This window comes from Cebus imitator, unplaced genomic scaffold, assembly GCF_001604975.1.
Source record: "Cebus imitator isolate Cc_AM_T3 unplaced genomic scaffold, Cebus_imitator-1.0 Scaffold42, whole genome shotgun sequence".
NCBI lineage: Eukaryota > Metazoa > Chordata > Mammalia > Primates > Cebidae > Cebus > Cebus imitator.
Window position 1 is genome coordinate 11836273 of NW_016107357.1, and position 25246 is coordinate 11861518.

General features: G+C 46.4%; 1 protein-coding gene across 1 annotated transcript in view; it reads left to right on the forward strand.

Annotated features, from left to right (window-relative positions):
- The window catches only part of CAPN9 (calpain 9), a 52577-nt gene extending 33145 nt beyond the window's left edge, over positions 1 to 19432 (forward strand). The window contains exons 12-20 of the mRNA XM_017526509.2: positions 4191 to 4227; positions 6004 to 6084; positions 8769 to 8826; positions 10516 to 10580; positions 11081 to 11149; positions 11492 to 11570; positions 13422 to 13538; positions 16340 to 16398; positions 19236 to 19432. Of these exons, the coding sequence (XP_017381998.1) occupies positions 4191 to 4227; positions 6004 to 6084; positions 8769 to 8826; positions 10516 to 10580; positions 11081 to 11149; positions 11492 to 11570; positions 13422 to 13538; positions 16340 to 16398; positions 19236 to 19262 (592 nt within the window). The 3' untranslated portion in view covers positions 19263 to 19432. The remainder of the gene's footprint in view (positions 1 to 4190; positions 4228 to 6003; positions 6085 to 8768; positions 8827 to 10515; positions 10581 to 11080; positions 11150 to 11491; positions 11571 to 13421; positions 13539 to 16339; positions 16399 to 19235) is intronic.
- The last annotated feature ends 5814 nt before the right edge of the window (positions 19433 to 25246 follow it).

Here is a 25246-nt window from a genome sequence, read left to right on the forward strand (position 1 = left end):
TTTTTGTATTTTTAGTAGAGATGGGGTTTCACCATGTTGGCCAGGCTGATCTTGAACTCCTGACCTCAGGTGATCCACTCGCCTTTGCCTCCCAAAGTGCTGGAATTACAGGCGTGAGCCACTGAGCCCAGCCCTAAAGTCTTTAAGTTTAAACACTCCACCAGAGACTTTTTTTCCAGGCTTCTCGCAGATACTAGTACATGGTGACAATGAATATCCTACTATCTGTTCATACAAAAGTACCCGATATGAGATCCATGTAGATTGGCATCTCTAATGGGTGGCAAGAACAAGAGACAGAAACCCAGGTTACGCCAATGCCATGCCTCTTGTTCTCTCCCCATTAGTGGGGTGAGCTCAGAGTTACTGGCATGTGTAAGGTAACTTGTTCACGGCAAAACAAACGCCATACTCAAGCTTACTCTGAACAAGATACTTGAATCTGCTATGATATTGAGCATAAGAATCAGCTCTGTAGCTTGGTAACAGAAATTCACACTGAGCTCTCCTTGCATTGGCTTAGCTCTCAGACAGGGTCCTGATCAAACAAACAAGAGTTCTGAAAGGGCTGTGTCATGTATGCCCAGGGCATGGGGAGGAAAGGGAGGACTACCCTCATTCGATGTTAATGCTTATTTATTTGTATTCCCTTTGACTTTGTATCAGTTTTTCTTTGACTGTATTCTTCCAAATGTTTTTAGCATCATCAAAAGCTGAAGCCTGCTCCTCCTCTTAATATGACTATTATCCAAATACTACAAACTCCCCTAAATATGTGAATAGCAAAATAAACATGATTGCATATTTTTTTCTCTTTTTTCCTAAGATAAGCACACAGATACCCATCCCTCCCCAAACCTGCCAGTGGAATCAGGAATATACATCTGTGAGGAGAGGCAGGAGTTAGGGATGCAGCTTCAAAAGGTGGTCTTTAGGCTGGGCATGGTGGCTCATGCCTGTAATCCTAGCACTTTGGGAGGCCACAGCAGGAGGATCGCCTGAGGTCAGGAGTTTGAAACCAGCTTGGCCAACATGGAGAAACCCCATCTCTACTAAAAATACAAAGATTATCCAGATGTGGTGGCATGTGCCTGTAATCCCAGCTACTTAGGAGGCTGAGGCAGGAGAATCACTTGAACCCAGGAGGCGGAGGTTGCAGTGAGCCAAGATCTATGTCATTGCACTCCAGCCTGGCCACAAAGTGAGACTCTGTATAGAAAAAAAATTGTCTTTTTGGTTCTGTAATCTTTTAAAATGCACCCCCTCCCCAATGTTTACCACCCAATAGGCTGAATGGTCTCCAACAGATATGTGTCTCCTTTGAAGATGAAGAGTTCATGGAGAGTGAATGTGTAATGAAACTGCTCTGTTTATGGGAGGTGCTACTATTCTACAAAACACTTTATCAGTTGCCCTTGCTAAAGTGCATCAAAGAAGTAGGGAATCACTGCTGGCTTAACGTCTTTTAGTTCCATAAATCCAGAATGCCCAAGTTCTTGGTGATGGCTGATAGAGTTTGAGTATGTCCTCACCAAATCTGAAGTTGAATCGTAATCCCCAAAGAGGGGCCTGGTGGGAGATGTTTGGGTCATGGGTACAGATCCCTCATGGCTTGGTGCTATCCTCATGATCGTGAGTGAATTCTTTGGAGATCTGCGAATAGTATGTGGCACGACCCCTACGCCTGCTCTCCTGCTTTTGCCATGTGATATGACTGTTCGCCCTTCTCCCTTCTGCCATGATTACAAGCCTCCTAGACCTCCCTAGAAGTCAAGGAGCCAGGTCAACTTCTAGGGCATAGTACCATGCTTCCTTGTAAAGCCTGCAGAATTGTGAGCCAACCGAACCTCTTTTCTTTATAAGTTACCCAGTCTTAGGTATTTCTTTATAGCAGTACAAGAACAGCCTAATATAGAAAATTGGTACAGAGGAGTGAGGCACCATTAGAAGGATACCTGAAAATGTGGAAGTGACTTTGGAAGTAGATAACTTTGGAAGAGTTCCAGGGCCTCAGAAGAAGAGAGGAAGATGAAGAAAAGTTTGGAAGGCTGGTTTTTTAGAGGCTGGTTAGATAGCTATGACCAAAATGTTGACAGTGATATGAACAGCGAAGTTCAGGCTGCTGAGGTCTCAGATGGAAATGAGGAACTTATTGGGAACTGAAGTAAAGGTCATGTGTGTTATGCCTTAGCAAAGAACTTGGCTGAATTGTGTCCACACCCTAGGGATCTGTGGAAGTTTGAATCTCATAGTGATTATTTAAGGTATCTGGAAGAAGAAATTTCTAAGCAGCAAAACATTCAGGATGTGGCCTGGTTGCCTGTAACAACCTATACTCAGATGTGGGAGCAAAGATTTAAAGTTGAAACATATATATTTAAAAGGGAAGTGGAGCATAAAAGTTTGGAAAATTTGCAGCCTGGCTATATAGCAGAGAAAGAAAAAGCTTTTTCGAGAGAGGAATTCAAGCAGGCTGTGGAGCAACCACTTGCTAGAGATATTTACTTAATTAAAAAGAAGCCAAGTGCTAATATCCAAGACAATGGGGAAAAGGCCTCAAAGGCATTTCAGGGACCTTTGCAGCAACAGCCCAGCCCATCTCAGGCCAAGAGGCCTAAGAGGAAAAAATGGTTTCATGGGCCAGGCCTAGGGCCCCACTTTCCTGCTCAGACTCAGGATACTGTTATCTGCACCCCAGCTGCTCCAGCTCCAGTCTCTGCTCAAAGGCACCGGATACAGTTTGGGCAGCTGCTTCAGAGGATGCAAGGGTGCAAGCCATAAGCCTTAGCAGCTTCATATGGTGTTAAGCCTGCAGGCACACAGAATGCAAGAGTGAATGAGGCTTGGCAGCCTCCACCTAGATTTCAGAGGATGTACGGAAAAGCCTGGGTGCCTAGGGAAAAGCAGGGACAGGGCTCTCACAGAGAACTTCTACTAGGGAAATTCAGAGGGGGAAATGTGAGGTTTGAGATCTTGCACAGAGTCCCCACTGGGGGTACTGCCTAGCAGAACTGTGGGAAGGGGGCCGTCATCCTCTAGACCCAAGAATGGTAGATCCACTGGCAGCTTGCACCTTAAGCCTGGAAAAGTCACAGGCACTCAACAACCCATAACAGCAGCCAAAGTCACAGGGACAGAGCTTCCGAAGGCCTTCGGATCCCACCCCTTGTAGCAGTGTTCCTTGGATGTGAGACATGGAGTCAAAGGAGATCATTTTGGAGCTTTAAGATTTAATGACTGTACTGCTGGGTTTCAAACGTACATGGCACCTGTATCCCCTTTCTTTTGGCCTTTTGGAAGGGGAATGTTTACCCAATGCCTGTATTCCCATTGTATCTTGGAAGTATACAATGGAATTTGTATATCTTGGAACTTGATTTTGATTTGACAGGCTCATAGGTGATGGGACATATATTATCTCAGATGAGACTTTGGACTTTGGACTTTTGAGTTAATACTGGAATAAGTTAAGACTGGGGGATTATTGGGAAGGCATGATTATATTTTGCAATGTGAGAAGGACATGAGATTTGGGGGGCCACAGCAGAATAATATAGTTTGAATATATGTTCCCACCAAATCTGATGTTAAGTTGTAATCCCCCGTGTTGGAGGTGGGGCTTGATGGGAGGTGTTTGGGTCATGGGGACAGATCTCTCATGGCTTGGTGCTATCTTCACAATAGTAAGTTTGCATGAGATCTGGTTGTTTAAGGGTGTGTGGCAACCCCCCCCACCCCCGACCACTGGCTCTGCTCCTGCTTTTTCCATGTGATTTGCCTACTCTCCCTTCACCTCCCATGATGATTGTAAGTTTCCTGAGGCCTTCTTAGCAGCAGAGCAGATGGCAGCACTATACTTCCTGTACAGCTTGCAGAACTGTGAGCCAATTAAATCTCTTTTCTTTATAAATTACCCAGTCTCTGGTATTTGTTTACAGCCGTTAAAGAATGGCCTAACACAATGGCTGTCCCTCTTATTTGCATTCTGGGCAAGGTCTGACTGACTAAGCATGGCTAAGGGTAGGGGTGTCAATGCATGGGGTCTGCAAACCCTGTGAATTGCAAACACCACTGAGCAATAAGGGGTTCAATGGGACAGAACCTTCCTACAGCTCTGGGCTCCTCAGCTCTGCAGATCCCAATGAGAAGTTAATCTACGATTAAGGCAGCGTGCTTTTCTGCCCCCACAGGGATATGGATGGAAATGTAGACATTGACCTTCCTGAGGTGAGTCTTCTGATGTTGCTATGGGGTGGAGGATTCAGGTGATGGTTCTGGAAACCTTCCATCTAATCACAGCATTACGTAAAACTCAGCAGTTCAGGGAATGGTTATATGCGATCAAGTAAGCATCTGTGATTCTAACCTCCTGGAGACCAGGATGTATGTCTTCTAGTCCGCTCTTCCAGTCCCGACAGGACCTGGCATGGGAGAGAAGTGGGTGCTTGGTATAAAGTTCTGTTCTATGTCATCTTTCTCTGTGCTACTGTCAACTGAAATAACAAACACAGACACTCTCTAAAAGAAAAGGTATTTATCTGGGGGAAAAGCACTGCAATGGAATATGCATGCCATAGTAAACTATATGCATATTTGGGTGGGTAAAGCATTGACAAAGGTTTTTAAAGGCAAAAAATGAGAAGGATTACATACTTGTTTTGAAATAATTGTCCTTGGCTATAAAGATCAATAACAAAGGTGAGCCCAGTCTGATGTTGGACAGGCAGTTCCTGAGCGGAGGTAGAAGTATTTTTGTGTAAGGTTGCAAGGGCCTCTGTGAAAGGTTGTGGTTTTTGCAGCCTTTTGTGATATTTTTGTTATCAGGCAAATAAGCATGAGAACTTTCTGACCTTCCCAAGCTCTATTTGTCAGGGTTTTCTTTTTCCTTTTTTTTTTTTTTTGGGGGGTGGAGTGCAGTGGTGCCATCTTGGCTCACTGCAACTTCCGCCTTTAGGGTTCAAGCGATTCTCCTGCTTCAGCCTCCTGAGTAGCTGGAACTACAGTTGCCTGCCACCACACCCAGCTAATTTTTGTATTTTTAGTAGAGCCAGGGTTTCACCATGTTAGCCAGGTTGGTCTCGATCTCCTGACCTCATGATCTGCCTGCCTCGGTCTCCCAAAGTGCTGGGATTATGGGTGTGAGCCACCGCATCCAGCCTAATTGTATTTCAAGAAAAATAAATAAAAAGTAAACCAGAGAGGCAGGGAGATTTTTTTACTGTGGACTCAGGGTAGCATATTACGTCTCTCTTACATTGTGTATGTGTGGACGGGGAGACCTGGGGGTGATTTCACCCTTGTCCAAGTGCTGGAGGACACTCACAAGGCACTGAGAAACTATAGCTGGAACAGGCCGACACACCCAGCATCAGCAGAGATCGGGTTTTAGGAGGAAATTTGCTGCTCCGTGCTGGGGCACAGCTTATTAATGGTGCTAAAAACACAAAGAAACAAACAAAAAAAAACACCCAAAACATTTACTGAGCTCTTTCTATGTACCAAGCCCAGAGCTTAGTGCTAGAAACAGACTCTTGCCTTCAACGATTTTACCATCTATCAAAACAGATCAATGAAGCAAGTCATTCCAGTCCAAGGTACGAGGTAAGCTAGAAGTACAGCAAGTGTGAAAATCCAGTGGCCAGGAGCTGACTTAGGCAGGTGTCAGGGGCCTTTAGCCTCCTCATCTGTAAGATATCTAAACCTAGGGGGTGTCTAACGTAGTATATTAGGCACTGCGATAAACAGACAAGGCAGGGAGATTAGAGGACCACAGGATGGGGTGGAGAAGGGCTCCATAGGTGCAGCTGATGAAGTCCTTCTAGTCTCGCCTTCTAAGGGGCCTTTGTGAGGAAACGTTCCTCATGCTACAGGACGTAGCTTGCACACGCTGCATCGGGAGCGGACATGGGGCTGGCACACAGGGTCCTGGCTTCTTTCCTGCTATTTTTGTCATGTTTCTTTTTTGTGGATCATTTGGTGCAAGTTTCTTTGGCTGTGTTTTAGCCTCCGAAGCCAACTCCACCTGACCAGGAGACAGAGGAGGAGCAGCGGTTTCGAGCTCTGTTCGAACAGGTTGCTGGTGAGGTAGGACACGCCCCGCTTCCATTTCCCTGCTGGGCTGAGGGCCTGGGCCTGGCTTCCCAGCAAAAGGTTGCAGTCATGGGGTTGGTCAGCAACATCGAACTGAGGCATGATAGAGCTTGTTGCAAAGTAAGATCAGCACTGATCACTGAAGGTCAGAAGACTGCCTTGTTTACAACATCTCTTACTTACACTGTCTGCCACCATGGATGGGGCCAGTGAGCCCAGAGGAGCTCGGAATGGGCCCAGATGCTTTTTTGATTAGTTCTGTTTTGTTTGAGACAGGGTCTCACTCTGTTGCTCTGGCTGGAGTACAGTGGTATAAGCCTACCTCACTGCAGCCTCAAGCTCATGGGCTCAAGACATCCTATCGCCTCAGCTTCCTGAGAAGCCGGGACTACAGGCACTTGCCATCGTCCTTAGCTAATTTAAAAATTTGAAGACAGAGTCTCACTATGTTGCCCAGGCTGGTCTCAAGCTCCTAGGCTTGAGCAATCCTCCAGCCTCGGCCTCCCAAAGTGGTGGGATTACAGGCATGAGCCACCACGTCTAGCCCCAGGTGCTTTCTTTAGGAGGCTAGAGCAAGGCTTGAACAGGTGGCTCCTTTGAACTCTGCCTGAAAATCACTGCCATTAGAATTCTCTCTGCTGTAGTCAGAGGGGGTGCCTATTAAATTGCAACTTCCTGTCCTTGGTCCCCCACCCATCCCAGCCCTTTCCACTGCTCATCTTCCTTTTTGTGGATCCTGGATGGAGAGCCCCACACAGATCCAGGCTTCTCCTCCACCTGCCGGGGTTGGGGGAGAGAAGTCTTTCTAGAAACTGCCTCACTTGGAGCCATAAATAAGATGAGCTGATAAATTAATTCATGTCCAGGTGCTGATTACTCTGTCAGCTTCCTATGTTTCCCCAAACTGGGGCTCCTGAATTATGAAAGGGGTCACCTGGAGGGGTGATATCTAAATCTAGGGGGTGTCTAATGGTAGTATATTAGGCACTGCAATAAACAGGCAAGGCAGGGAGATAGGGGACCACAGGATGGGATGGAGAAAAGAGGGGCTCGTGTGACTTTGCTTAAAGTACAGCAGGAAGGTGGCCGAGTGCAGCCCTGGGCAGACAGAGCGTGGCGAGGGAGGAAGGCAGTGGTGACCGCCCTGCTCCAGTCGCTATCTGGAGCACACTGGGTCACACCCAGAATGACAGGCTCAGAGGAGTTGAAGAGGTTCATGCAGGAGGAATGGAAGTTTTCAGACAGAGCTCCAGAGTTTGGGAGGGAAGTGGGGAATGTTGCAGGAATTTCAATGAACCTTTATTAACAACCAGAAGAGTACCTCTAGAGTTCAGTCCTCCACTCACATCCTGCTTTTTTTCCAAGCAGTTGGATGACTTGGGCACATTGCTCCATTTCTCTTTCCTCCTCTTTCAGTGGGGGCCTGGCTGCAGCAGGGCTGTCTTACCAACACCAAACATCCCATACCCCTATTCCCCAGGCACAGAGGCTTCAGGATAGCCATTCTTAACATATCTGTATCTGCATGTATGTACATGTGTCTCATATGCGTAGACATATGTTAGAACATTTCATCACTTCAACAAGAAACGCTTTACCCATTATCAATGTTAACCCTGTACTCCATTTCCCCCAGTCCCAGGCTACCACTCATCTAGTTTCTTTCTCTATAGATTCAATTTACATATTCTGAATGTTTTATATTCAGAAGCACCCAGCAGCGTACCCCCGCACAGCTAGCGCAAAATCCTGACCAAAATGAGCTCAATATCAGTGATACTCAAACACACATGTGCATACCGTCACCTGGGCATCCTGGGAAAAAAACACAGATTCCTCATCAATAGATCAAGAGCAGCCTGGGCAACATAGGGAGAGCCCATCTCTGCAAAAATAATCAGCCTGGCATGGTGGGCATGCCTATAGTCCCAGCTACTTGGGAGGGTGAGGTTGGAGGATTGCTTGAGCCTCGGTAATAGAGGCTGCAGTGAGGTGTGGTCACACCGCTGTACTCCAATCTGGATGACAGAACGAGACCCTGTATCAAAAAAAAAAAAAAAAATAGGCCTGAGACTCTCCATTTCTAACCAGCTTCTGGGGTGAGGCCTGCCGAGATTTCCCAGAGTGTCTTAGATCCGTGATTCTGAAATTCACCCTTATTCTTAATTCTAAATAAGTCCCTAGGTCTTAAAAACAGGACCATATCCCCAGGTCATCTGACTTCAAAGGTCCCTGGGGTAAGCCCCAGATGCGGGACTGTTTTAAAGCTCTCCAGGCAGTTCTACTGTGCAGAGGAAGACTCAGGATGGTCTTCCCAAACTACTTCCAAAATAAGAAGCATCTGAGGAGCTTAGGACAATTCCAGGAGTGGTTCTGAGCCTCAGGGAATTTGGGCAACCACTGCCTTGCCCTGCCCGGCTTTCCATGTGCTTTCCTGGATTGGGATGTCTCTCCAGTTAGGCTCTCTCCTAGTTGGGCTGGCATGTCCTTGAAGCATGTGACATATGAGACATGTAGCCGCAGCTACACAGGAGAGGGGCGTCTGTCCACAGCAGGGTCCTGAAGGCTGGTCTATCACTAGAGCCAAATCAAGCTCAGAACTGATTTAAAACAAACAAAAAAAAACTACAAAAGAAGGTGCCAAGGGCTATAAAAAGCAATTATCTCCACTTCAACAGGACATGGAGGTGACAGCAGAGGAGCTTGAGTATGTTTTAAATGCTGTGCTGCAAAAGAGTAAGTTCTGCCCCCATCGCGGTCCCGGGTCACCTATGGAGGGACGAGCAACCACACCGCCTGGGTCCCCTCCCGCCACGCCCCAGGCTCCCTGCTCCTCCGAGCTGCAGACCTGCTTCCCAGGGCTGACTTGTAGGTGGACTTTCAAATAGCTGTTGTTGTTTGTATCCTGATCCCCAAAACGACTCAGGTTTAAGTAGAAATTTCTTAAAAATGCTGAAAAGCCTAATGACAATGATAATCACAAATGATCTCACCACCGTAAATAACCACTCTTAACATATGTGTACCTGCATGTATGTACATGTGTGTCATATGCATAGACATATAATGCTAGAATGTTTCATCACTCCAATAAGAAACCCTTTACCCACTAACAGTGTTAACCCTGTACCCCATTTTCCCCAGCCCCAGGCAAGCACTCATCTACTTTCTTTCTCTATAGATTTGATTTGCATAGTCTGAATATTTTATATAAATGGAATCATAGGCCAGGTGCAGTGGCTCATGCCTGTAATCCCAGCACTTTGGGAGGCCGAGACCGATCCCCCAAGATCGGGAGTTCAAGACCAGCCTGGTCAACATGGTGAAACCCCGTCTCTACTAAAAATACCAAAAAAAAAAAAAAAAATTAGCTGCGCTTGATGGTGAACACCTGTAGTCCCAGCTACTTGGGAGGCTGTGCAGGAGACTTGCTTAAACCTGGGAGGCAGAGGTTGCAGTGAGCCAAGATTGTGCCACTGCACTCCAGCCTGGGCAACAGAGCAAGACTCCGTCTCAGGGGGAAAAAAAAGGAATCATACAATACATGGTCCTTTCTGACTGCTTTATACACAGCATGGTGTTTTCGAGGTCCATCCGTGCTGTAGCAGGTGTCAGTGCTTCATTCCTCCTTACAGCCAAATAACATTCCATCGTATGGATGGGCCCCATTCTGTTTATTCTTTCGTATTGGTGGCTATGAAGGTTGTTGCCAGTTTTTGGCCATTATGAATAATGCAACTGTAACTATTCCTGTGCAAGTGTTTTGGGTGAGCATGTGTTTTCACTACTCTTGGGTATATAGTTATATGAGGATGTTCCCATCACCATGCAACAGTCCATGGTTAGTTACATGGCGGCATAACCATGCTTTTAACTATATGTTTAGTTAAGAGGATTGTTTAAGTTTAACGTTTTAAAAAACGATCCAACTGTTTTCTAAAGTGACTATTTCACATTTTCACCAGCAGTAGTATGGGAATACAAATTTCTCCAACAAATTTAAATCCTGCCATTAAATATGCTTCAAAAATTCAATTCTTAAGGGTTGTATAACGCCCCATTTTATAGACATAGCTCAGTATATTGACCATGTCTTTCTATTGGTCATTATTTCACTTCCAAATTTTTGCCACTATAAATAATGTGATGACCAAAGTCTTCCTATGTAATTCTTTGCTCTGGATTTGGAGAACCAGAGCACATGGATGAAGGCACGCTCCCACTTTGATTGCTTTCTTCCCATTTTGCCAATTTTCCTTACAAAAGGCCCTATTAACTTTTACTCTTACCAGCAGCATAAGAGAGTTCCAACATCACAGCCCCCAACAGCCCCAGATTTAGCCACATGATTGGGCTTTCAGCAGATGGGGTCATAGATTTATGTTATTGGGGTCAACTGAATTCAGCTTTCATGTGCAATTTCAGAAAAGGACATCAAATTCAAGAAGCTAAGCCTGATCTCCTGTAAAAACATCATCTCCCTGATGGACGTATCCTTCCAAATATTTGAGCAGAAGCAGACACTGATGCTGTGCTTTAAGCACAGTAGAGTGATTTTCAATAGTGCGGACGCTCTGAGAACATGACATTCTTAGCCAGCAGAATGTTCTTCTTCACAGAAAATAACCCAAAGCTGGGGAACCCTGATGCTGAAATTGGATCAGAATCAAGATGCACAAGACTGCCCCGTGGTGGGGTGGGGACCTTTTGAAGGGACTTGGGAGTCTTTTTGCCACTTTGGGATCCCGTCCAAGGGAACAGAGTTCTGTTTTTGTGAACTTTCTGGGGCCACCCCCATCCTACCTCTGCCATTTCCCCTCTTCAGAGATTTGTGGTTTAATCATTAAAACCACTTCCCCAGGGCCCCAAACCTGTGTCACCTAGGCCAGCCTATCGGCCCTCTCCCTCTGCAGTCCCTGAGCTGAGGCCCCACAAAGAGCCTCAGGTTGAAACGCTGCTCACGTTGTCTCCCTTAACCCACGTGGCACAGACCAGCGGCAATGGGAAGCTAGAGTTTGATGAATTCAAAGTGTTCTGGGACAAGCTGAAGCAGTGGATTGTATGTAACCTAGAGCAGGGCGGCCTCTGGGGGACCCCGCGAGCCTAGAGCAGAGGGGATTTAAAATGGTGCAGCAGCTTTGCAGGCTAGAGGAGCTGTATTTGGACAGGGGAGAAGCCATGCTATTACGATGCTTACGGGATTACACTGTGCTTCCATCCAAAACGAAAAGAAAGACGAAAGGGAGACTGACTTATTTAGGAAGGCCCAGCCCACCTGTAGCCTCTGCGGCCCCTGGAGGGTATCTCTCCCGGGCTCTGGGCTGGCTGTCCTCTGCTTACTGCCATCGGCGATGCCCTTCAGGCATGCTCCTTCTCAATGCCTCTGCTCTCTGCCCTTTAGAACCTTTTCCTTCGGTTTGATGCTGACAAGTCCGGCACGATGTCTACCTATGAGCTGCGGACAGCACTGAAAGCTGCAGGTAAAGACTGGAATGCAGGTGGCTGACTGCCCATGGCGACCTGAACAGATGGCAGGTCTTCTCTGTGCTGCTCAGGAGGTGTGCCTTGGAGCCCAGTTGGTGCTTCTTAAGGTCATAGCCCTTGGAGTGGCAGCACCAGGGTTCAGACCCAGGACTCACTTGCTGACACCAGGGCCTTCATTTTAAACCACTGTGAACATAGGTAGAAACTTTGTAAATATATCTGCTAAAAATGAACTTGGCCTGCCCTCTGGAGGCCTCATAGCCTCTGACCGTGTTTTCTGGCCCAGCACCTACACATGGCTCATTGGTGGCAAGCTGCCATGATTCCAGACTTCTAATTTCTGCTCTCAAATAGATGGTTGTTATCATGGATGAGACCGAGCATGCAGTGCCCATGGTTTGGGGACCACACGTCCCTCTGCCACCTGTGGCCCTGTCCCGGGCTTTGTCAGCAGAAGATTCTGAATCCAAACTGGATGACTGAGTCATAGTTTATACCCTTCCCCCTTTCATGAAGGCTGGGCTCCAGCTGGCATTTTCCACCCTCGGTCCACCGCTGGATGGCTGTTGGCCTCTCTGTGGTCCTGTGTACTGCACACACAGCCATAGTTTCCATGGGCGCTCTGCAGCCCTCCCACGCCAGGCCCCCTGTGCTTCTCACCAAGCATACCTCACAGACAGAGGCCTCTTGAACCTTATAAAGTGGTTCCCTCCCAAGGAAAGCAAAAATCTGGAAACATGTCCAGGCTCCGGCCTGATAAAAGGATGATGTATACACAGCCAGGACCATCTCGGGTCCTATGAGAGGGAGAAGAAAATCAGATGACTTACAAATGAGCAAAGTGCCAGGCTGAGAAGGACGCCGGACTTTCTTAGAGGATGGTGACCCTGTTTCCAGGGTAGGAGTAGGAACTGAGCAGGGAAGAAAGAGCGCTCAGAAAGGAGGGGCGTGCCCGGGTCTTTCCTACCTTGATGTGGCGTGGGGGGATCGCCCCACATCCTCCTCCTCTAGCCCCAAACACCCCGACTGCCATGCAGGCTGGAGACTGTGCTCTGCCTCTGACCCGCCTGCTCCTCCGCTGTAATTAGGAAGAAGCAGAAAGACCCTGGGTGGATTTCTGAACATTCCCACGAACACTTCCTCAAAAGTGAACATGTAGACCAAAATAAAAGGGGGAAAGAAAGCACTTCTAAGGGCACTGATTAGAAATCAAAGCACTAAATATCGGATCTAAAAGGATCTTCACTTTGTCGAGACCCCTCCCTTGACAATGAGGAAACCAAAGCCCACGGCTAGAGCAGTGCCAGGGCTCAGATCCAGGCCTCCTGGACGCAGCCTGGTGTTCCTCCCCCATCGTGGTTGTGTGGGAATGGGCCCCTGGTGCAGTGTCATTCACCGTGGGCAGCAGCATCCCCTCTGAGAAACGTTCTAGGGCCACAGTTGGAAGTGACGTGAGATGTGGAATGCGAGGGGAGATGGGTGGAGGAATGAGTGTGGGGCTCAGACACCAGCCAGCGCAAAGTTCTCCCAAACAAAGCTTCCTGTAAAGCCAGCAAGACCCTGTGGGTGATGTTGGCGTCAAAACTAAGATCACGAACTCACTAAACTCAGAAGGCATTAAACACAGAAAGCACACCCAAGAGTCCCCAGCATGACAGATTCACACTCTCACGCTGCATTCACACCAAGGGCAGCAGTCCCACTGGGTCTGGGGACCCCAGCTTTGGGGAGTGGAACAGTGGCTCCCTCTTGTTAGCCCTCTCCTCGGCTGCCTGGGAGCTCCCTGGAAGGTGCAGACACCGCGGGGCTCAGATACGGTGGGTCCTGGGTCTCCTCCTTCCCCACAGGTTTTCAGCTGAGCAGCCACCTCCTGCAGCTGATCGTGCTCAGGTATGCGGATGAGGAGCTGCAGCTGGACTTCGATGACTTCCTCAACTGCCTGGTCCGGCTGGAGAACACGAGCCGTAAGTGTCCAGCGAGGCTGAGGGTGCACCTCAGGTGGCGTCTCCAGTCACCCTCCGTGAGCGCATGAGAAACAGCCTGGTGAAAGTAATGGCAGAGACAGACCGCAGAGAGCCATGGTCTGATGTGTGCGGACAGGTGGGACTGTGCGGTTGGCTATGGGGCAGGTTGTGCTAGCCTCCCTTGCAGCGGGTTTCTCAGCATCGCCTGTCTTTATACATTCATAGTGCCTCTGCAGGAGGATGATGGGGCAGGGGCAGGTTTGTGCCTTCTGTCTGAGGAAAGGTTCAATTTCAGGTTAAATCCCATCATAGCATATAGAAACAGGAGAGTCTCAGTCCCTCCTCCTCCCCCTTCCGTGTAAGGCCTAGACGTTACCCAGTTATCTCAAACAAGATTTGTTAAACCAAAAGTAGACAGAGATTATGTGCCGGTATTCTTCGTTATTTGCAGTTTATCGTCATAGCCATCCCGCCCCTCACAGGTGGTTTTGAAGGTGAGAATGAGTGAAGCATGTCCAGGGCCTATAACTCAGCACCAGGGTGGCTATGAGGACATTCCCTCTGTGCAGCTGCTAAGGGACCCATGCCTCCAAGGGTTCCTCGTGCTTGGTTTAATGCTCCGGCATTTCCATCTTGAAAGCCTAATAACTTTGAAGCTCGGGGTCCCGCATTTCCATTTTGCCTTGGGCCTTACAAATTATGCATCTGGTGCTGCTTGGTATTTTCTAAGCTATGTTCCATAGGCCACTTCAAGGTATGAATATTTGATTTTTTTTTTTTAAAGACAAGGGGCTGGGCACGGTGGCTTAGGCCTGTAATCCCAGCACTTTGGGAGGCCAAGGCAGGTAGATCATAAGGTCAGGAGTTCGAGACCAGCCTAACCAACATAATGAAACCCCATCTCTACCAAAATTACAAAAAATTAGCCAAGCATGGTGGTATGCACCTGCCTGTAATCTGGGTTACTCGAGAGGCTGAGGCAGGAAAACCACTTGAACCTGGGAGGTGGAGGTTGCAGTGAGCCGAACTGCACTCTAGCCTGGTGACAGTGCAAGACTCCATCTCAAAAAAAAAAAAGGTCCAGGGCTGTGACCCTCGGTTACCAGCATGACAGCTCCCTCTGCTTCTTTGGTGACAGAACACTAATTACTTGTTTGAAGCACGGCCCCTCTAGACTCTAAACTCCAGGAGAGCCGTAATTTGCAGGCAATCAATGAATATGTGTTGATTAAGAAATTATGAAAGAAAACCAGAGAGAGGCGAGCAGGCCCCAAAGACCCTCGTATGTCAAACCAGGCAGCTGGGCTTTCCCTTAGAGGAAAGCAGCTGATGAGAGGTACATTCTAGAAAGACCCCTCCTGGAAGAGAATCACTTATTAGACTTACAGGGCAGTCAGAGCTGACCCTAGAAATAATGAGGTTGCTAGTTTCTCTTCTCTCAATTGCTCTTCCCCTTTCTAAACCACCCAGGCCTAATCCTTCCCAGCAAGTGGGCTGGGAGTGCCTCAGCTTTTTCTTATAATAGAGGAATATTAGGGTGAAGACCCTTTAGGCTTCACACCACGCACTCTGGGATCCTCACATTAGATTTGCCTGGAGAGCTTTTACAACTACCAAGGATGGAGCTTTACTCCAGTATTATTTTAACTTTTTATTGTAAAAATTTCAACCCTCCACTTAGATATAAAGAATCACAATAGGTTCCCATGCACCCCACACCAGCACTTCTCAAACTTTGCTGTACATTACAAACTCCAGGGGTGCCTAAAGAAATGTTGATGACCAGGCTGCACAGAAGGCCGATTATATGAGAGTCTCAGGGTGGCACACAGCATCGGGATTTATACAAACTTGCCAGGTGTTTTACACCCAGCCTCAACAATGATCATCTTGCTTTTTCCTTGTGCTCCCACAACATACACTTTTTCCCCCTAAATAATTTAATAGCAGATCTCAGAAACTCTGTCCATTTATCTGAACATCTCAAGCCAATAGGCTTGTTTTTAGCATCATCCTCATGCCATTTGCATGCCTAACAACATTCTCTGCAAACCCTCAGCATCCTCTAGTGCCTGGTCCACGCCAAAATCTCCCAGGCTGCCTTTCTCCAGTTGCGTGGTTGACTCAGGATCCACACAAGCCCCATTCACCGTGTTTGGTTGTTGGGTCTCTTGCATTTCTTATGTTCAGTGACAGTCCCCCACCCTGCTTTGGGTTGTATTGTTAAAGCTGCCCGTGTGGTTCTCAAGTGAAGCCAAAAGCTCTCTCGTCTTCTAAAGGGGAGGAGGTCGAGGCCCCGACAGGGCAGTGACTTGCTCTGGTGACATCATGCAGTAGGCCCTGCCCTTGGCTCCGTGCCGGCTTGCTCTCCTGTGCCACGGGACTCCTGTCCTGTGACAGCACCCACAGTCCCTTCCTACGAGAGAGAGACTAACAACTTTCAGATTCATGCAAAACTTTACTTCCATGTGCTTTTTTTCTGGGGCCTATGGATTTCAAGGGACCTGTACCCCCCACAAGGTTAAGATAGGGGAGATGCTTTGGCTCCCAGAGCTGCTGGCTGGCTGACTGGCTTAGGCGACCACTGGCTTGCCGCAAGAATGGAGGCTTCCATCGGTTCAGATAAATTCCCCCTCAGCCGGCCCAAGTCCCGCCGCCACCCTTGATGAAAGTCCTTGTTTACCACTAGATGGAGCAGCTTCCCCACAGTCTCCACTGAAAGGCCCTTTGGTCCCTGGGAAACCCAACTTGGTAAAGGAATTGTCTCTACAAGGATGTCTTTCTCCCGTCTCTCCTATCAGGGGTGTTCCAGGCTCTCAGTACGAAGAACAAGGAGTTCATTCATCTCAACATAAACGAGGTATGGCCAATCCAGACCCTCTGCTCAGGGACCCAGCCATGCCCCATAAATGTTTGCTGAACGCATGATTTCATGTGAGGGCTGACATCTAGCTGTGGGAGTGATCAAAATAGCTAGTATTTTTGAGACACTACTTATTAAATAATCAATTGAATCATCACAATAATTCTGTGAGCTAAGTACCAACAGTATCCCCATTTTGCAGGGTGGAAACTGAGGCATAGAGCCATTAATTGCCTTGACTGGAGTGCATGAGCAGACTCTGCCTTCGTGTCCTTCTCTTCCTTCTGTCACTTGGGTAACTTAGCCTGCCTGCCTTCCAGCTGCCAGTTTGCTCACTCCCCCTTGCTCTTGTTGTCCTGTGGCTCCCATGATGATCCCCCAAACCCCAACAAGTGCAAAACTGGCCAGTTACTGCGGCCATCAGGGCAATGACAATGGGGGTGGGAGACGACGGGTCCCAGTGTCAGGGGCGTGGAAAAAGGATTCCAGGGGGTTTCAATCACCCTCTCCCCAGAGGATCCCTGTGGACCCCTGCTGCTCAGTGGGTGGTCTGCGGGCCAGCAGCGGCATATGCGTCACTTAGGAGAGATGGTTGGAAATGCAGAGTGCCAGGCCCTGCCCCAGGCCTGCTGAATGGAAGTCACCTTTCACAGGACCCCAGTGATTCCTGTGCACATAAAGCTTAAGAATGCTCTGGAGACATTCTCCCACCCAAAGGCAGAAGGGAAACTGGAGCAGTTCGCTTCAGTGGTTTCTGTAATTGTTATCTCCTTTTCCTTCTTTCCCTCCCTGCATCTTTCTTTTCAGTTCTCTCTTCTACCTCACACACCAAAGCCAGGAGCTGCTGCCTCCTCCCCAGTCTCTGAGGTTTCTCTCTCCACCGATTTCCATATCACACTCACAGTCAGCTCATTTCCAAATTCAGTGGTAACTTTGGGTTTGGATAACATTTTATTGAATATTTCAAGACAAAGAGGTTGATGACAGTTTGTGTATTAGAGGAATTGTACCTCCTCCCCTTTTTTGTGCTCTGATTTTGATTAATCAGGCTGCTCCGTGCCTCGGTTTCACCATTTGCAGAAAGTGACATGACCTTAATATTACACAAAAAGTTTGCTTTCTAATAATATATAATTTGGCAATTATGGTGACTCATCACTAATTTTCTCGTGTGTATCTCAGATCCCTGGACACGTTATAATTTTATTGAGAACATAAACTGGGCATTTTTCTTCTCTAGTTTTGTCTTTCACCTTCAGCATGTAGACACATTTAATAACTATACCTCCTTTGATCACTCCAAGACTCCAAAGAAAGATGTGCACACTCAAACTATTCTATTATGAAAACAAGAGGAAGCCGGGCATGATGGTGTGCACCTGCAGTCCCAGCTGTTCTGGAGGATTGCTTGAGGTCAGGGGTTTGAGGCTTAGTGAGCTATGATCTCACCACTGCACTCTAGCCTGGACGAGAGTGATAGCAAGATCCTGTCTTAAAGAGAGAAAGAAAAGAAGAAAGAAAGAAAGAGAGAGAGAGAGAAAGGAAGGAAGGGATATATATATAGAGAGAGAGAGACCCCTAGGTCCACCTTTACTTATCATTTACTTTAAGGTAAATGATAAATAATGTCACTAAAAAACAACATGAAGAAGGTGTGATGGCTGCCCCTGGTCCAGGGTGGCAGGAGAGAGTGGGAAGGTTTGTTACTCAGTGGCCTCCTAACTAGTCAAAGGCTCCAAAGCACCAGCAGCATGGAGGAAGCATTCCATTGCTTCAGGTTCAAGGTGGAAGTGTGGACACCTCCAACCCAAGTGCCCACAGGTGTGGGGGCTTGAATGGGCTCTTGCCCTGCCCCATATTATCACTCTGCAGGACAACAGGAAAAACCTTTGCGTTCTCTCCCTCTAAACCTACCATCCTTACATCTGGCTGCACGTTAGCATCACCTGGGATTAAAAATCCTGATACCCCACCCCCTCCCCAGATCCATTAAATCTGAATCTCTGGGGGTGGCCCAAGCAATTGGTATTTTTTAAATTCCCTTGGTGAGTCCAGCGTGCAGCCAAGTTGAAGTATCCCTGTTTTAAAGTCCGTCTCCTTCTCCCCCAACCTATCCCCGGACGCAACAGGAGCTCTTCCTGGCTGAGTTGGCCTCACCTGCCGTCACTTTACTGAAAGAGCCTGTGCACCTTTCATTACAGTAGCCCCGGTATTATATACACTGTGCCCAGGAAGGAGGACAGAGAGGGGAGAAAAAAAAAGTCTCAGATAATCACGTTCTCCCAAGTGATTGATAAGTAAGCTGCTGGGAAGGAGGAGGCAGGGGGAACTCAGGAGAGAAAATGAAGAGGAATTGCATCCTACTTCTTCACCTCACTTGTAACACCCCCCAGCTACAGAGCCTGCTTCCACTTTCTACAACCCCTCCGTGGTGGAGGGCCACCTCTCTCCCAAAGCTGAGAGGACCCCTCATCAACAAGGAAAAGCCATTTAATACTTCCCTGCATAAGATGCCTCAGCGAGGCTGTCCTCTTAACAGGGAGAAAACACATTTTCCCGTCTCTGTCTTACCATCTGCGCTTGATGTGAGCTCACTCAGAAAGGGCTCAGGACCACCAGAAAATGCCAAGTGCTGAGAATTCATTTATTTTCTTTAAATGGTTTCCTGTTGAGGCAGGCATCCAGGTTGGTAGGCAAAATGATCAAATAGCAGATTTCCTGTGATGTCAGCAAACTGGGACCTCTCCTGAGCTTGAGGCTGGAAGGAACATGGAAGGACAATGAGCGCTCATCTCTCTCTCTCTGTCTGTCTCTCTCTCTCTGTCTCTTCCCAGTTCATCAATTTGACGATGAACATCTGAGGCTGCCTGATAGAGATGCACCCTGCCCAGCTGAATCTTGGCTTCTGGACCTTGACCTTCAGAACTTCTCCTGGCGTGGAACGATCACGCCCAGCCCTCTCATCATCCGGCCTTCTCCCTTCTCCATCTTGATCTGGGAAGAATGAAATGAACCCAGCTATACTCTCTGATTCTGTGCTACTCCTTTGTAAAGTCGCTGCCTTAAGGTGACTGATGGCACCATCTGTGCCTTACACCCAGGTTCAGGCATCACTAGCTTTCCCACACTCTACTTCCCTTCCTTCCATTAAGAATTACTCAGACTTCTAACGCACAGAATCCGGCTTCCATGTAGCTCCAGTCATTGTAATCAGACATCCTTTATAAAAGATGTTTTTATAAATGTGTATGTGGAATAAGATGAGGGAGAAAGGAGTGAGGTCATTATTTGGCATTTCTGCATCCTAAGTTTGCTTCCTTACCGGGGAAGACATCAGATAATTCTGATAATTGGGCAAGAGTGGATATCTGATAAGAGCGGATCGAGGTGACAATCTCTACCTTCTCCTATGACAGGTGGTAACCAAAACAGTCACTGTCCAGTCCAGACATTCTTTGTGTGCAAAGACTTTGGGTCAGGAAAGTGGAATGCTCTTATTTCTTCTCAAGGAGTCCAGATTCTGGTGAGGTTTGATCTTACTCATCCCCAGCGTGATGGGGAAAACAGAGCAGAGAAGCCTCACTGTAGCTCACCAGTGCTGAACAGGAGAATCCACTGAGTTGGAATAATGGGAAGTAACATGAGAATATACTGGCTCAATACATGCCAAGATCCGCGTTCTTACTGGTACATTTGTGGCAGATGAGGTGGAGGATGGGAACGGGGGATGCTGAGAGGGAAGGAAGGAGAATGTTTGGGATGAAGATAAAGTTAGAAGTGGAGGCCGGGCGCAGTGGCTCACAATTGTAATCCCAGCACTTTGAGAGGCCAAGGTGGGTGGATCACCTGAGGTCAGGAGTTCAAGACCAGCCTGGCCAACATGGCAAAACTTCATCTCTACTAAAAATATAAAAATTAGCAGGGTGTGATGGCAGGCACCTGTAATCCCAGCTACTCAGGAGGCTGAGGCAGGAGAATCACTTGAACCCAGGAGGCGGAGGTTGCAGCCTGGGCAAGAAGAGCAAGACTCAGTCTCAAAAAAAAAAAGAGAGAAATGTAGCTTCATCAGAACCCTGTCCCTGATCATGGCCAGGGCTCCATGACCTTCTCCTTTACCTTCCAGCCCTTCCCTGGGCTCACCCAGCAGTGGATACAGGACAAGAGCCCTCTCTCAGGAGCAGGCTTAGGACCAAGGCTCTGTGCTGGGGCGCGCCAGTACAATCCCAGACACGCCATCTCCTGTGCTCAGTCTGTGCGCACTCTCATTGGTGCACACTGCTGCTATATTGTTTGTTAAGATGTTGTGAACACTAACCCTGCTCACAGGTAAAGCTTGGAAGGGGGCTCACTGTGTGAGCTCCTTTTCCAGTGTCACTCCCACAGGGTGCTTCTAGGCTTTTACGTCCAGGAGCACTTAACTGTCTCCCACCAATTTTGCCTGGGCTTGAAAGGTACCCAGGAGATGATGTTTCTGAACTGAGTGTCCTGTTTTCTTTCCATCCGTATGTCCCTGGCAAAGTTTTTAACCTCTCTGAGACTGGGTTTCTCCACTCACAGGGATGGTAATTTCTGCCTCACTGAGATCTTGTGATAAATACATGAAATTGTGAGTACAAGGCACCTGGCACAGTACTTGACACGTAACAGGCACTCACTGCAACTAAGGCCCACTGATGCCAACCAGTGTTTTCTTAAATGTCTAAAAGAGTTAGATACTATCACATGCTTTCCGTTTACCTCTGTTCTTCATTACAAGGATGCAAGGATTATAGAACTATCAGTCTTGAAGCAGAGTTCAACAGGGCTCTACAGACTACTGTATGATCATGAGTTGAGAACAAAAAAAGAGTGTATGCATTTAGCTTCTATTTGTTTCTGAATTATATGGTCTGATACTGACACCCAGAAGCGAAGATGTTTCACATGCATGAGTTTGATTTGACTATAATTAGAGTAATTTTTGTGGCTTACAATTCAAACCAAAACCTTTTGAGTGTTAAAGGAATAATATTAGTTATTACTTCAGGAGAAGAGATGTAAACTGGAGCTGTCCCAGGAAAATTGCGATTTACGGCCATTCTCATTACGTCCATCACCACCTGTGTAATATACACTTTAGGTCTTGACACCTAAAACATTCATGCCCTGCTACCTTTAAATTAAACAATAGTGGCTGGGCATGGTGTCTCATGCCTGTAATCCCAGCACTTTGAGAGGCCAAGGTGGGTGGATCACCTGAGCTAAGGGGCTTGAGATTAGCCTGGCCCACATGGTGAAACCCCGTCTCTACTAAAAATATAAAAATTAGCTGGGTGTAGTGGTACACATCTGTAATCACAGCTGCTCAGGAGGCTGAGGCACGAACACTTGAACTCAGGAGTCGGAGGTTGCAGTGGGCTGAGATCGTTCACTCCAGCCTGGGTGACAGAGTGAGACTCTGTCACAAAAATAAAAATTAATTAATTAAACAATAGTATACATGAGCTATCTAACCTACTGCTTTGCACCAAAATCACTTGAAACACAAAGAGATACATACTTAGACACAGTAAAGTCAAACTGTTGGGAAAAAAAAGAGAAAATCTGAAAAGCAGCTTGAGAAAAATGACTCATCACGAACAGGGAGCAACACAATTAGCAACTGACTTCTCATAAGAAATGCAGATGACAGAAGGCAGTAAAATGACATTCCAAGTGCCAAAGGAAAAATCTTTCCGTCAAGAATTCTATTTTTCCACCAGAACTGCAAAAATGTAGGCACAATAAAGATATTCCCAGTTAAAGACTGAGAGAATTCACCATTAGCCGGCCTGCCTTTGAAAAATATTAAAGATGTATTGCAGGGTGAAAGGAAATAAATCTAGATGAGACTGTGAATCTGTAGATACAAATGAAGGACACTCAAAGGGTATCTGTGGATAAACAAAAGACTATATAAACATGTTCTCTTCCCTTCTAATTTTGTTTGATGACATCAGATTATATAAAGCATTCATTATTGCACTATATCGTTAGGTTTATAACATATAGAGAGACGTATAAAGGAGAGCGGAGAAAATGAAGTATTAAAGCAATATTTTTATATTTTCTTGGTAATACTGACTGAATTAGATATTATATGGTTATAAATTAAGATGCAGATTGTAATCTACAGAGCAACCAAAAATATAGTACAACAGCAGAGGAATCAAAGTAGAATACTAAAAAAAATGTTTAGCACAAAAGCAGTAAGTGTCATAAAGGATCAATACATTAGGAATATATAGTAATTACAAATATGATAATACCTAATGGCAGAGTCTCAAAATTACAAAGCAAAAATGACATAATTAGAAGAAGGAATAGATGATTTAGATTTAACATTTGTGGTTAGAGAGTTCAATACCCCACTTTTAATAACTGATAGAACAACTATTCAGAAAATCAACAAGGAAATAGAAAACATGAACAAGACAATCAACCAACTTGACTGACTGACATTTATAGAACACTCCACCCTCAAGTAATTAATACACATTTTTTCAAAAGCACGTGGAACATTCTCCAGGTTAGACCATATACTAGACCATAAAACTAATTTTTAATATACTTAAAAGAATTTAAATCACTCAGAGTATGTTCTCCAGCCACAAAGGCATTAAATTAGAAACAAAAATAAGTTTTGGAAATCCTCAAAATTTAGAAATTAACACATTTCTAAGTAACTATGGGTTGATGAGAAAAATTACAATGGAAATTAAAAAGATGTTGAACTGAATGAAACAAAAATAAACTGTGTTTACACATCTCTATACACATCAACATTAACAGGATGAAGCTAAAGCAGGACTTAGAAAAGGAGAATGTTCTCAAAACAATAATTTAAGCTTCCATTTTAAGAAATTAGAGAAAGAGAGAGGCAAATTAAACCTTAAAAGGAAAGAAATAAAGACTAGACACAAATCAATTAACTAGCAAAGAGAAAAATAATAGAGAACATCAAGGATATGAAAAGGTGATTCTTAAAAAAAGATTGCAAAATTGATAAACTTTTAGCTAAACTGATCAAGAAAAAAGAGAGAAAACACAAATTAAGAATCAGGAATCTAAGAGTGGGCATCACTACTGATCCATCAGAAATTAAAAGAATGATAAGTGAGTATTTTAAACAACTTTATGTCAACAAATTAGGCAACTTGGAATGGAAAAATTCCTAGAAAAAGATAAATTACCAAGACCACCTTCAGAGAATACTGAAAACCTGAATAGACCCATGTATTAGTCCATTCTCACACTCTAATAAAAACATATCTGAGACCGGGTAATTTATAAAGGAAAGAGATTTAATTGACTCACAATTCAGCATGGCTGGGGAAGCCTCAGAAAATGTACTACCCTGGTGGAAGGGGAAGGAGAAACAAGGTACCCTCTTTACAAAGCGGCAGGAAGGAGAAGTGCCAGCAGGGGAAATGCAAGGCACTTATAAAATCATCAGATCTCATGAACTTCACTCACTGTCACAACAACACCATGGGGGAAACCGCCCCCATGATTCAATTAACCTCCACTTGGTCCTGCCCTTGACACATGGGAATTATAGGGAGAACAATTCAAAGTGAGATTTAAGTGGGGACACAGCCAAACCATATCAACCTACAACATGAAACATATGATACCGTATCAACCTATAACATTTTGGTCCTCAGACCAGATCCCTTGGGCTGTGCCTGGAGAGAGCCTCAGGCCACAGTCATGTTTATCTGAAATACAGATCCTGCCTCCATGTTCCTCTCTACCCTGTCCTGTGCAGAGCTATGCAGTGCCCTGAGGGGCCAGAGCTTCAGAAAGCGCAGAGCATGTGACCTGGTTGGCAGAGGTACCAGGGTCATTGGTGCCAGCCCAATTCAGTGTACTGGATCGTTAGCAGAAACAAAGCACCATTCTATTGAGAGCCAAGACCGCCTGCCAAGTACCAGTGTGAAGGCTGCCTCGTCACCACAGCTGTGAATCAAGAGTAGGCTGTGCTTACTACTGATGCCAGCCTGGGGCATTTTCCCAGCCCCACAGTGCCTTTCTGAAGTGGGAGAAGGGGAGGGATAAGGTGAGACTCTTTTTGGTGCCTCAGCAGTGCCTCTGATGGCAGAATGTAGCTCAGGGATGTTCCAAAGGAGGTTTATTGATTCATTATCAGTAGGACTCTGCTGGGAGGAAAAGTAACCCTCCTTTTAAGGAAAGGGAATGGTTGAACCATATGGAGCAACTGCACGATCCTGTAATGGAAACGGCATTGAACGTAGAGTTTGAGTCCTGTATTCTAGTCTAGAACTTACCTCCAGCTAGCTGTGTGGACTTAACCATACCGCTCAACCTCTCTGGATCACCTTGCACCTTGCAATTTTGTGATTCCTTCTCTCATTCTGGGAACTAGAAGTCCAGGTCAAGTGTGGCTCAGTCCTAGTATAATTGGATGGATGGAGAGGAGGTAGCAAAGATGGGGCCAGTGAGCCTGAGAATTCGTCTGCTTCCCTGACAGAACTCAGAGAAGAATGTGTTCGTGCAGAAGATTCTCTGTAGGCCACATCAGGACCTGGCGTCTTGGAAATTGTACTCCTGCCTTTCAACAGCTCAGCACACTCAGCTCCCCTGCCTCACACGCTTACCAGACCTGACTTGTCTGAATGAATTTAGCGTTCTCTCTTGTCCTTCCCAGTCTACCTTCTGCATGCTAAAAAGAGAGTCACCCACCCAGATGATCTCCTTGCGGTCACTTTTCAATGCACCAGAACAGCTTCCTTAGTTGTCACTGAACAGTGTGTTTTCAAACAGAAGGGGCTCACCGCCCGATGTGCTAGAAGCCAATGCTATG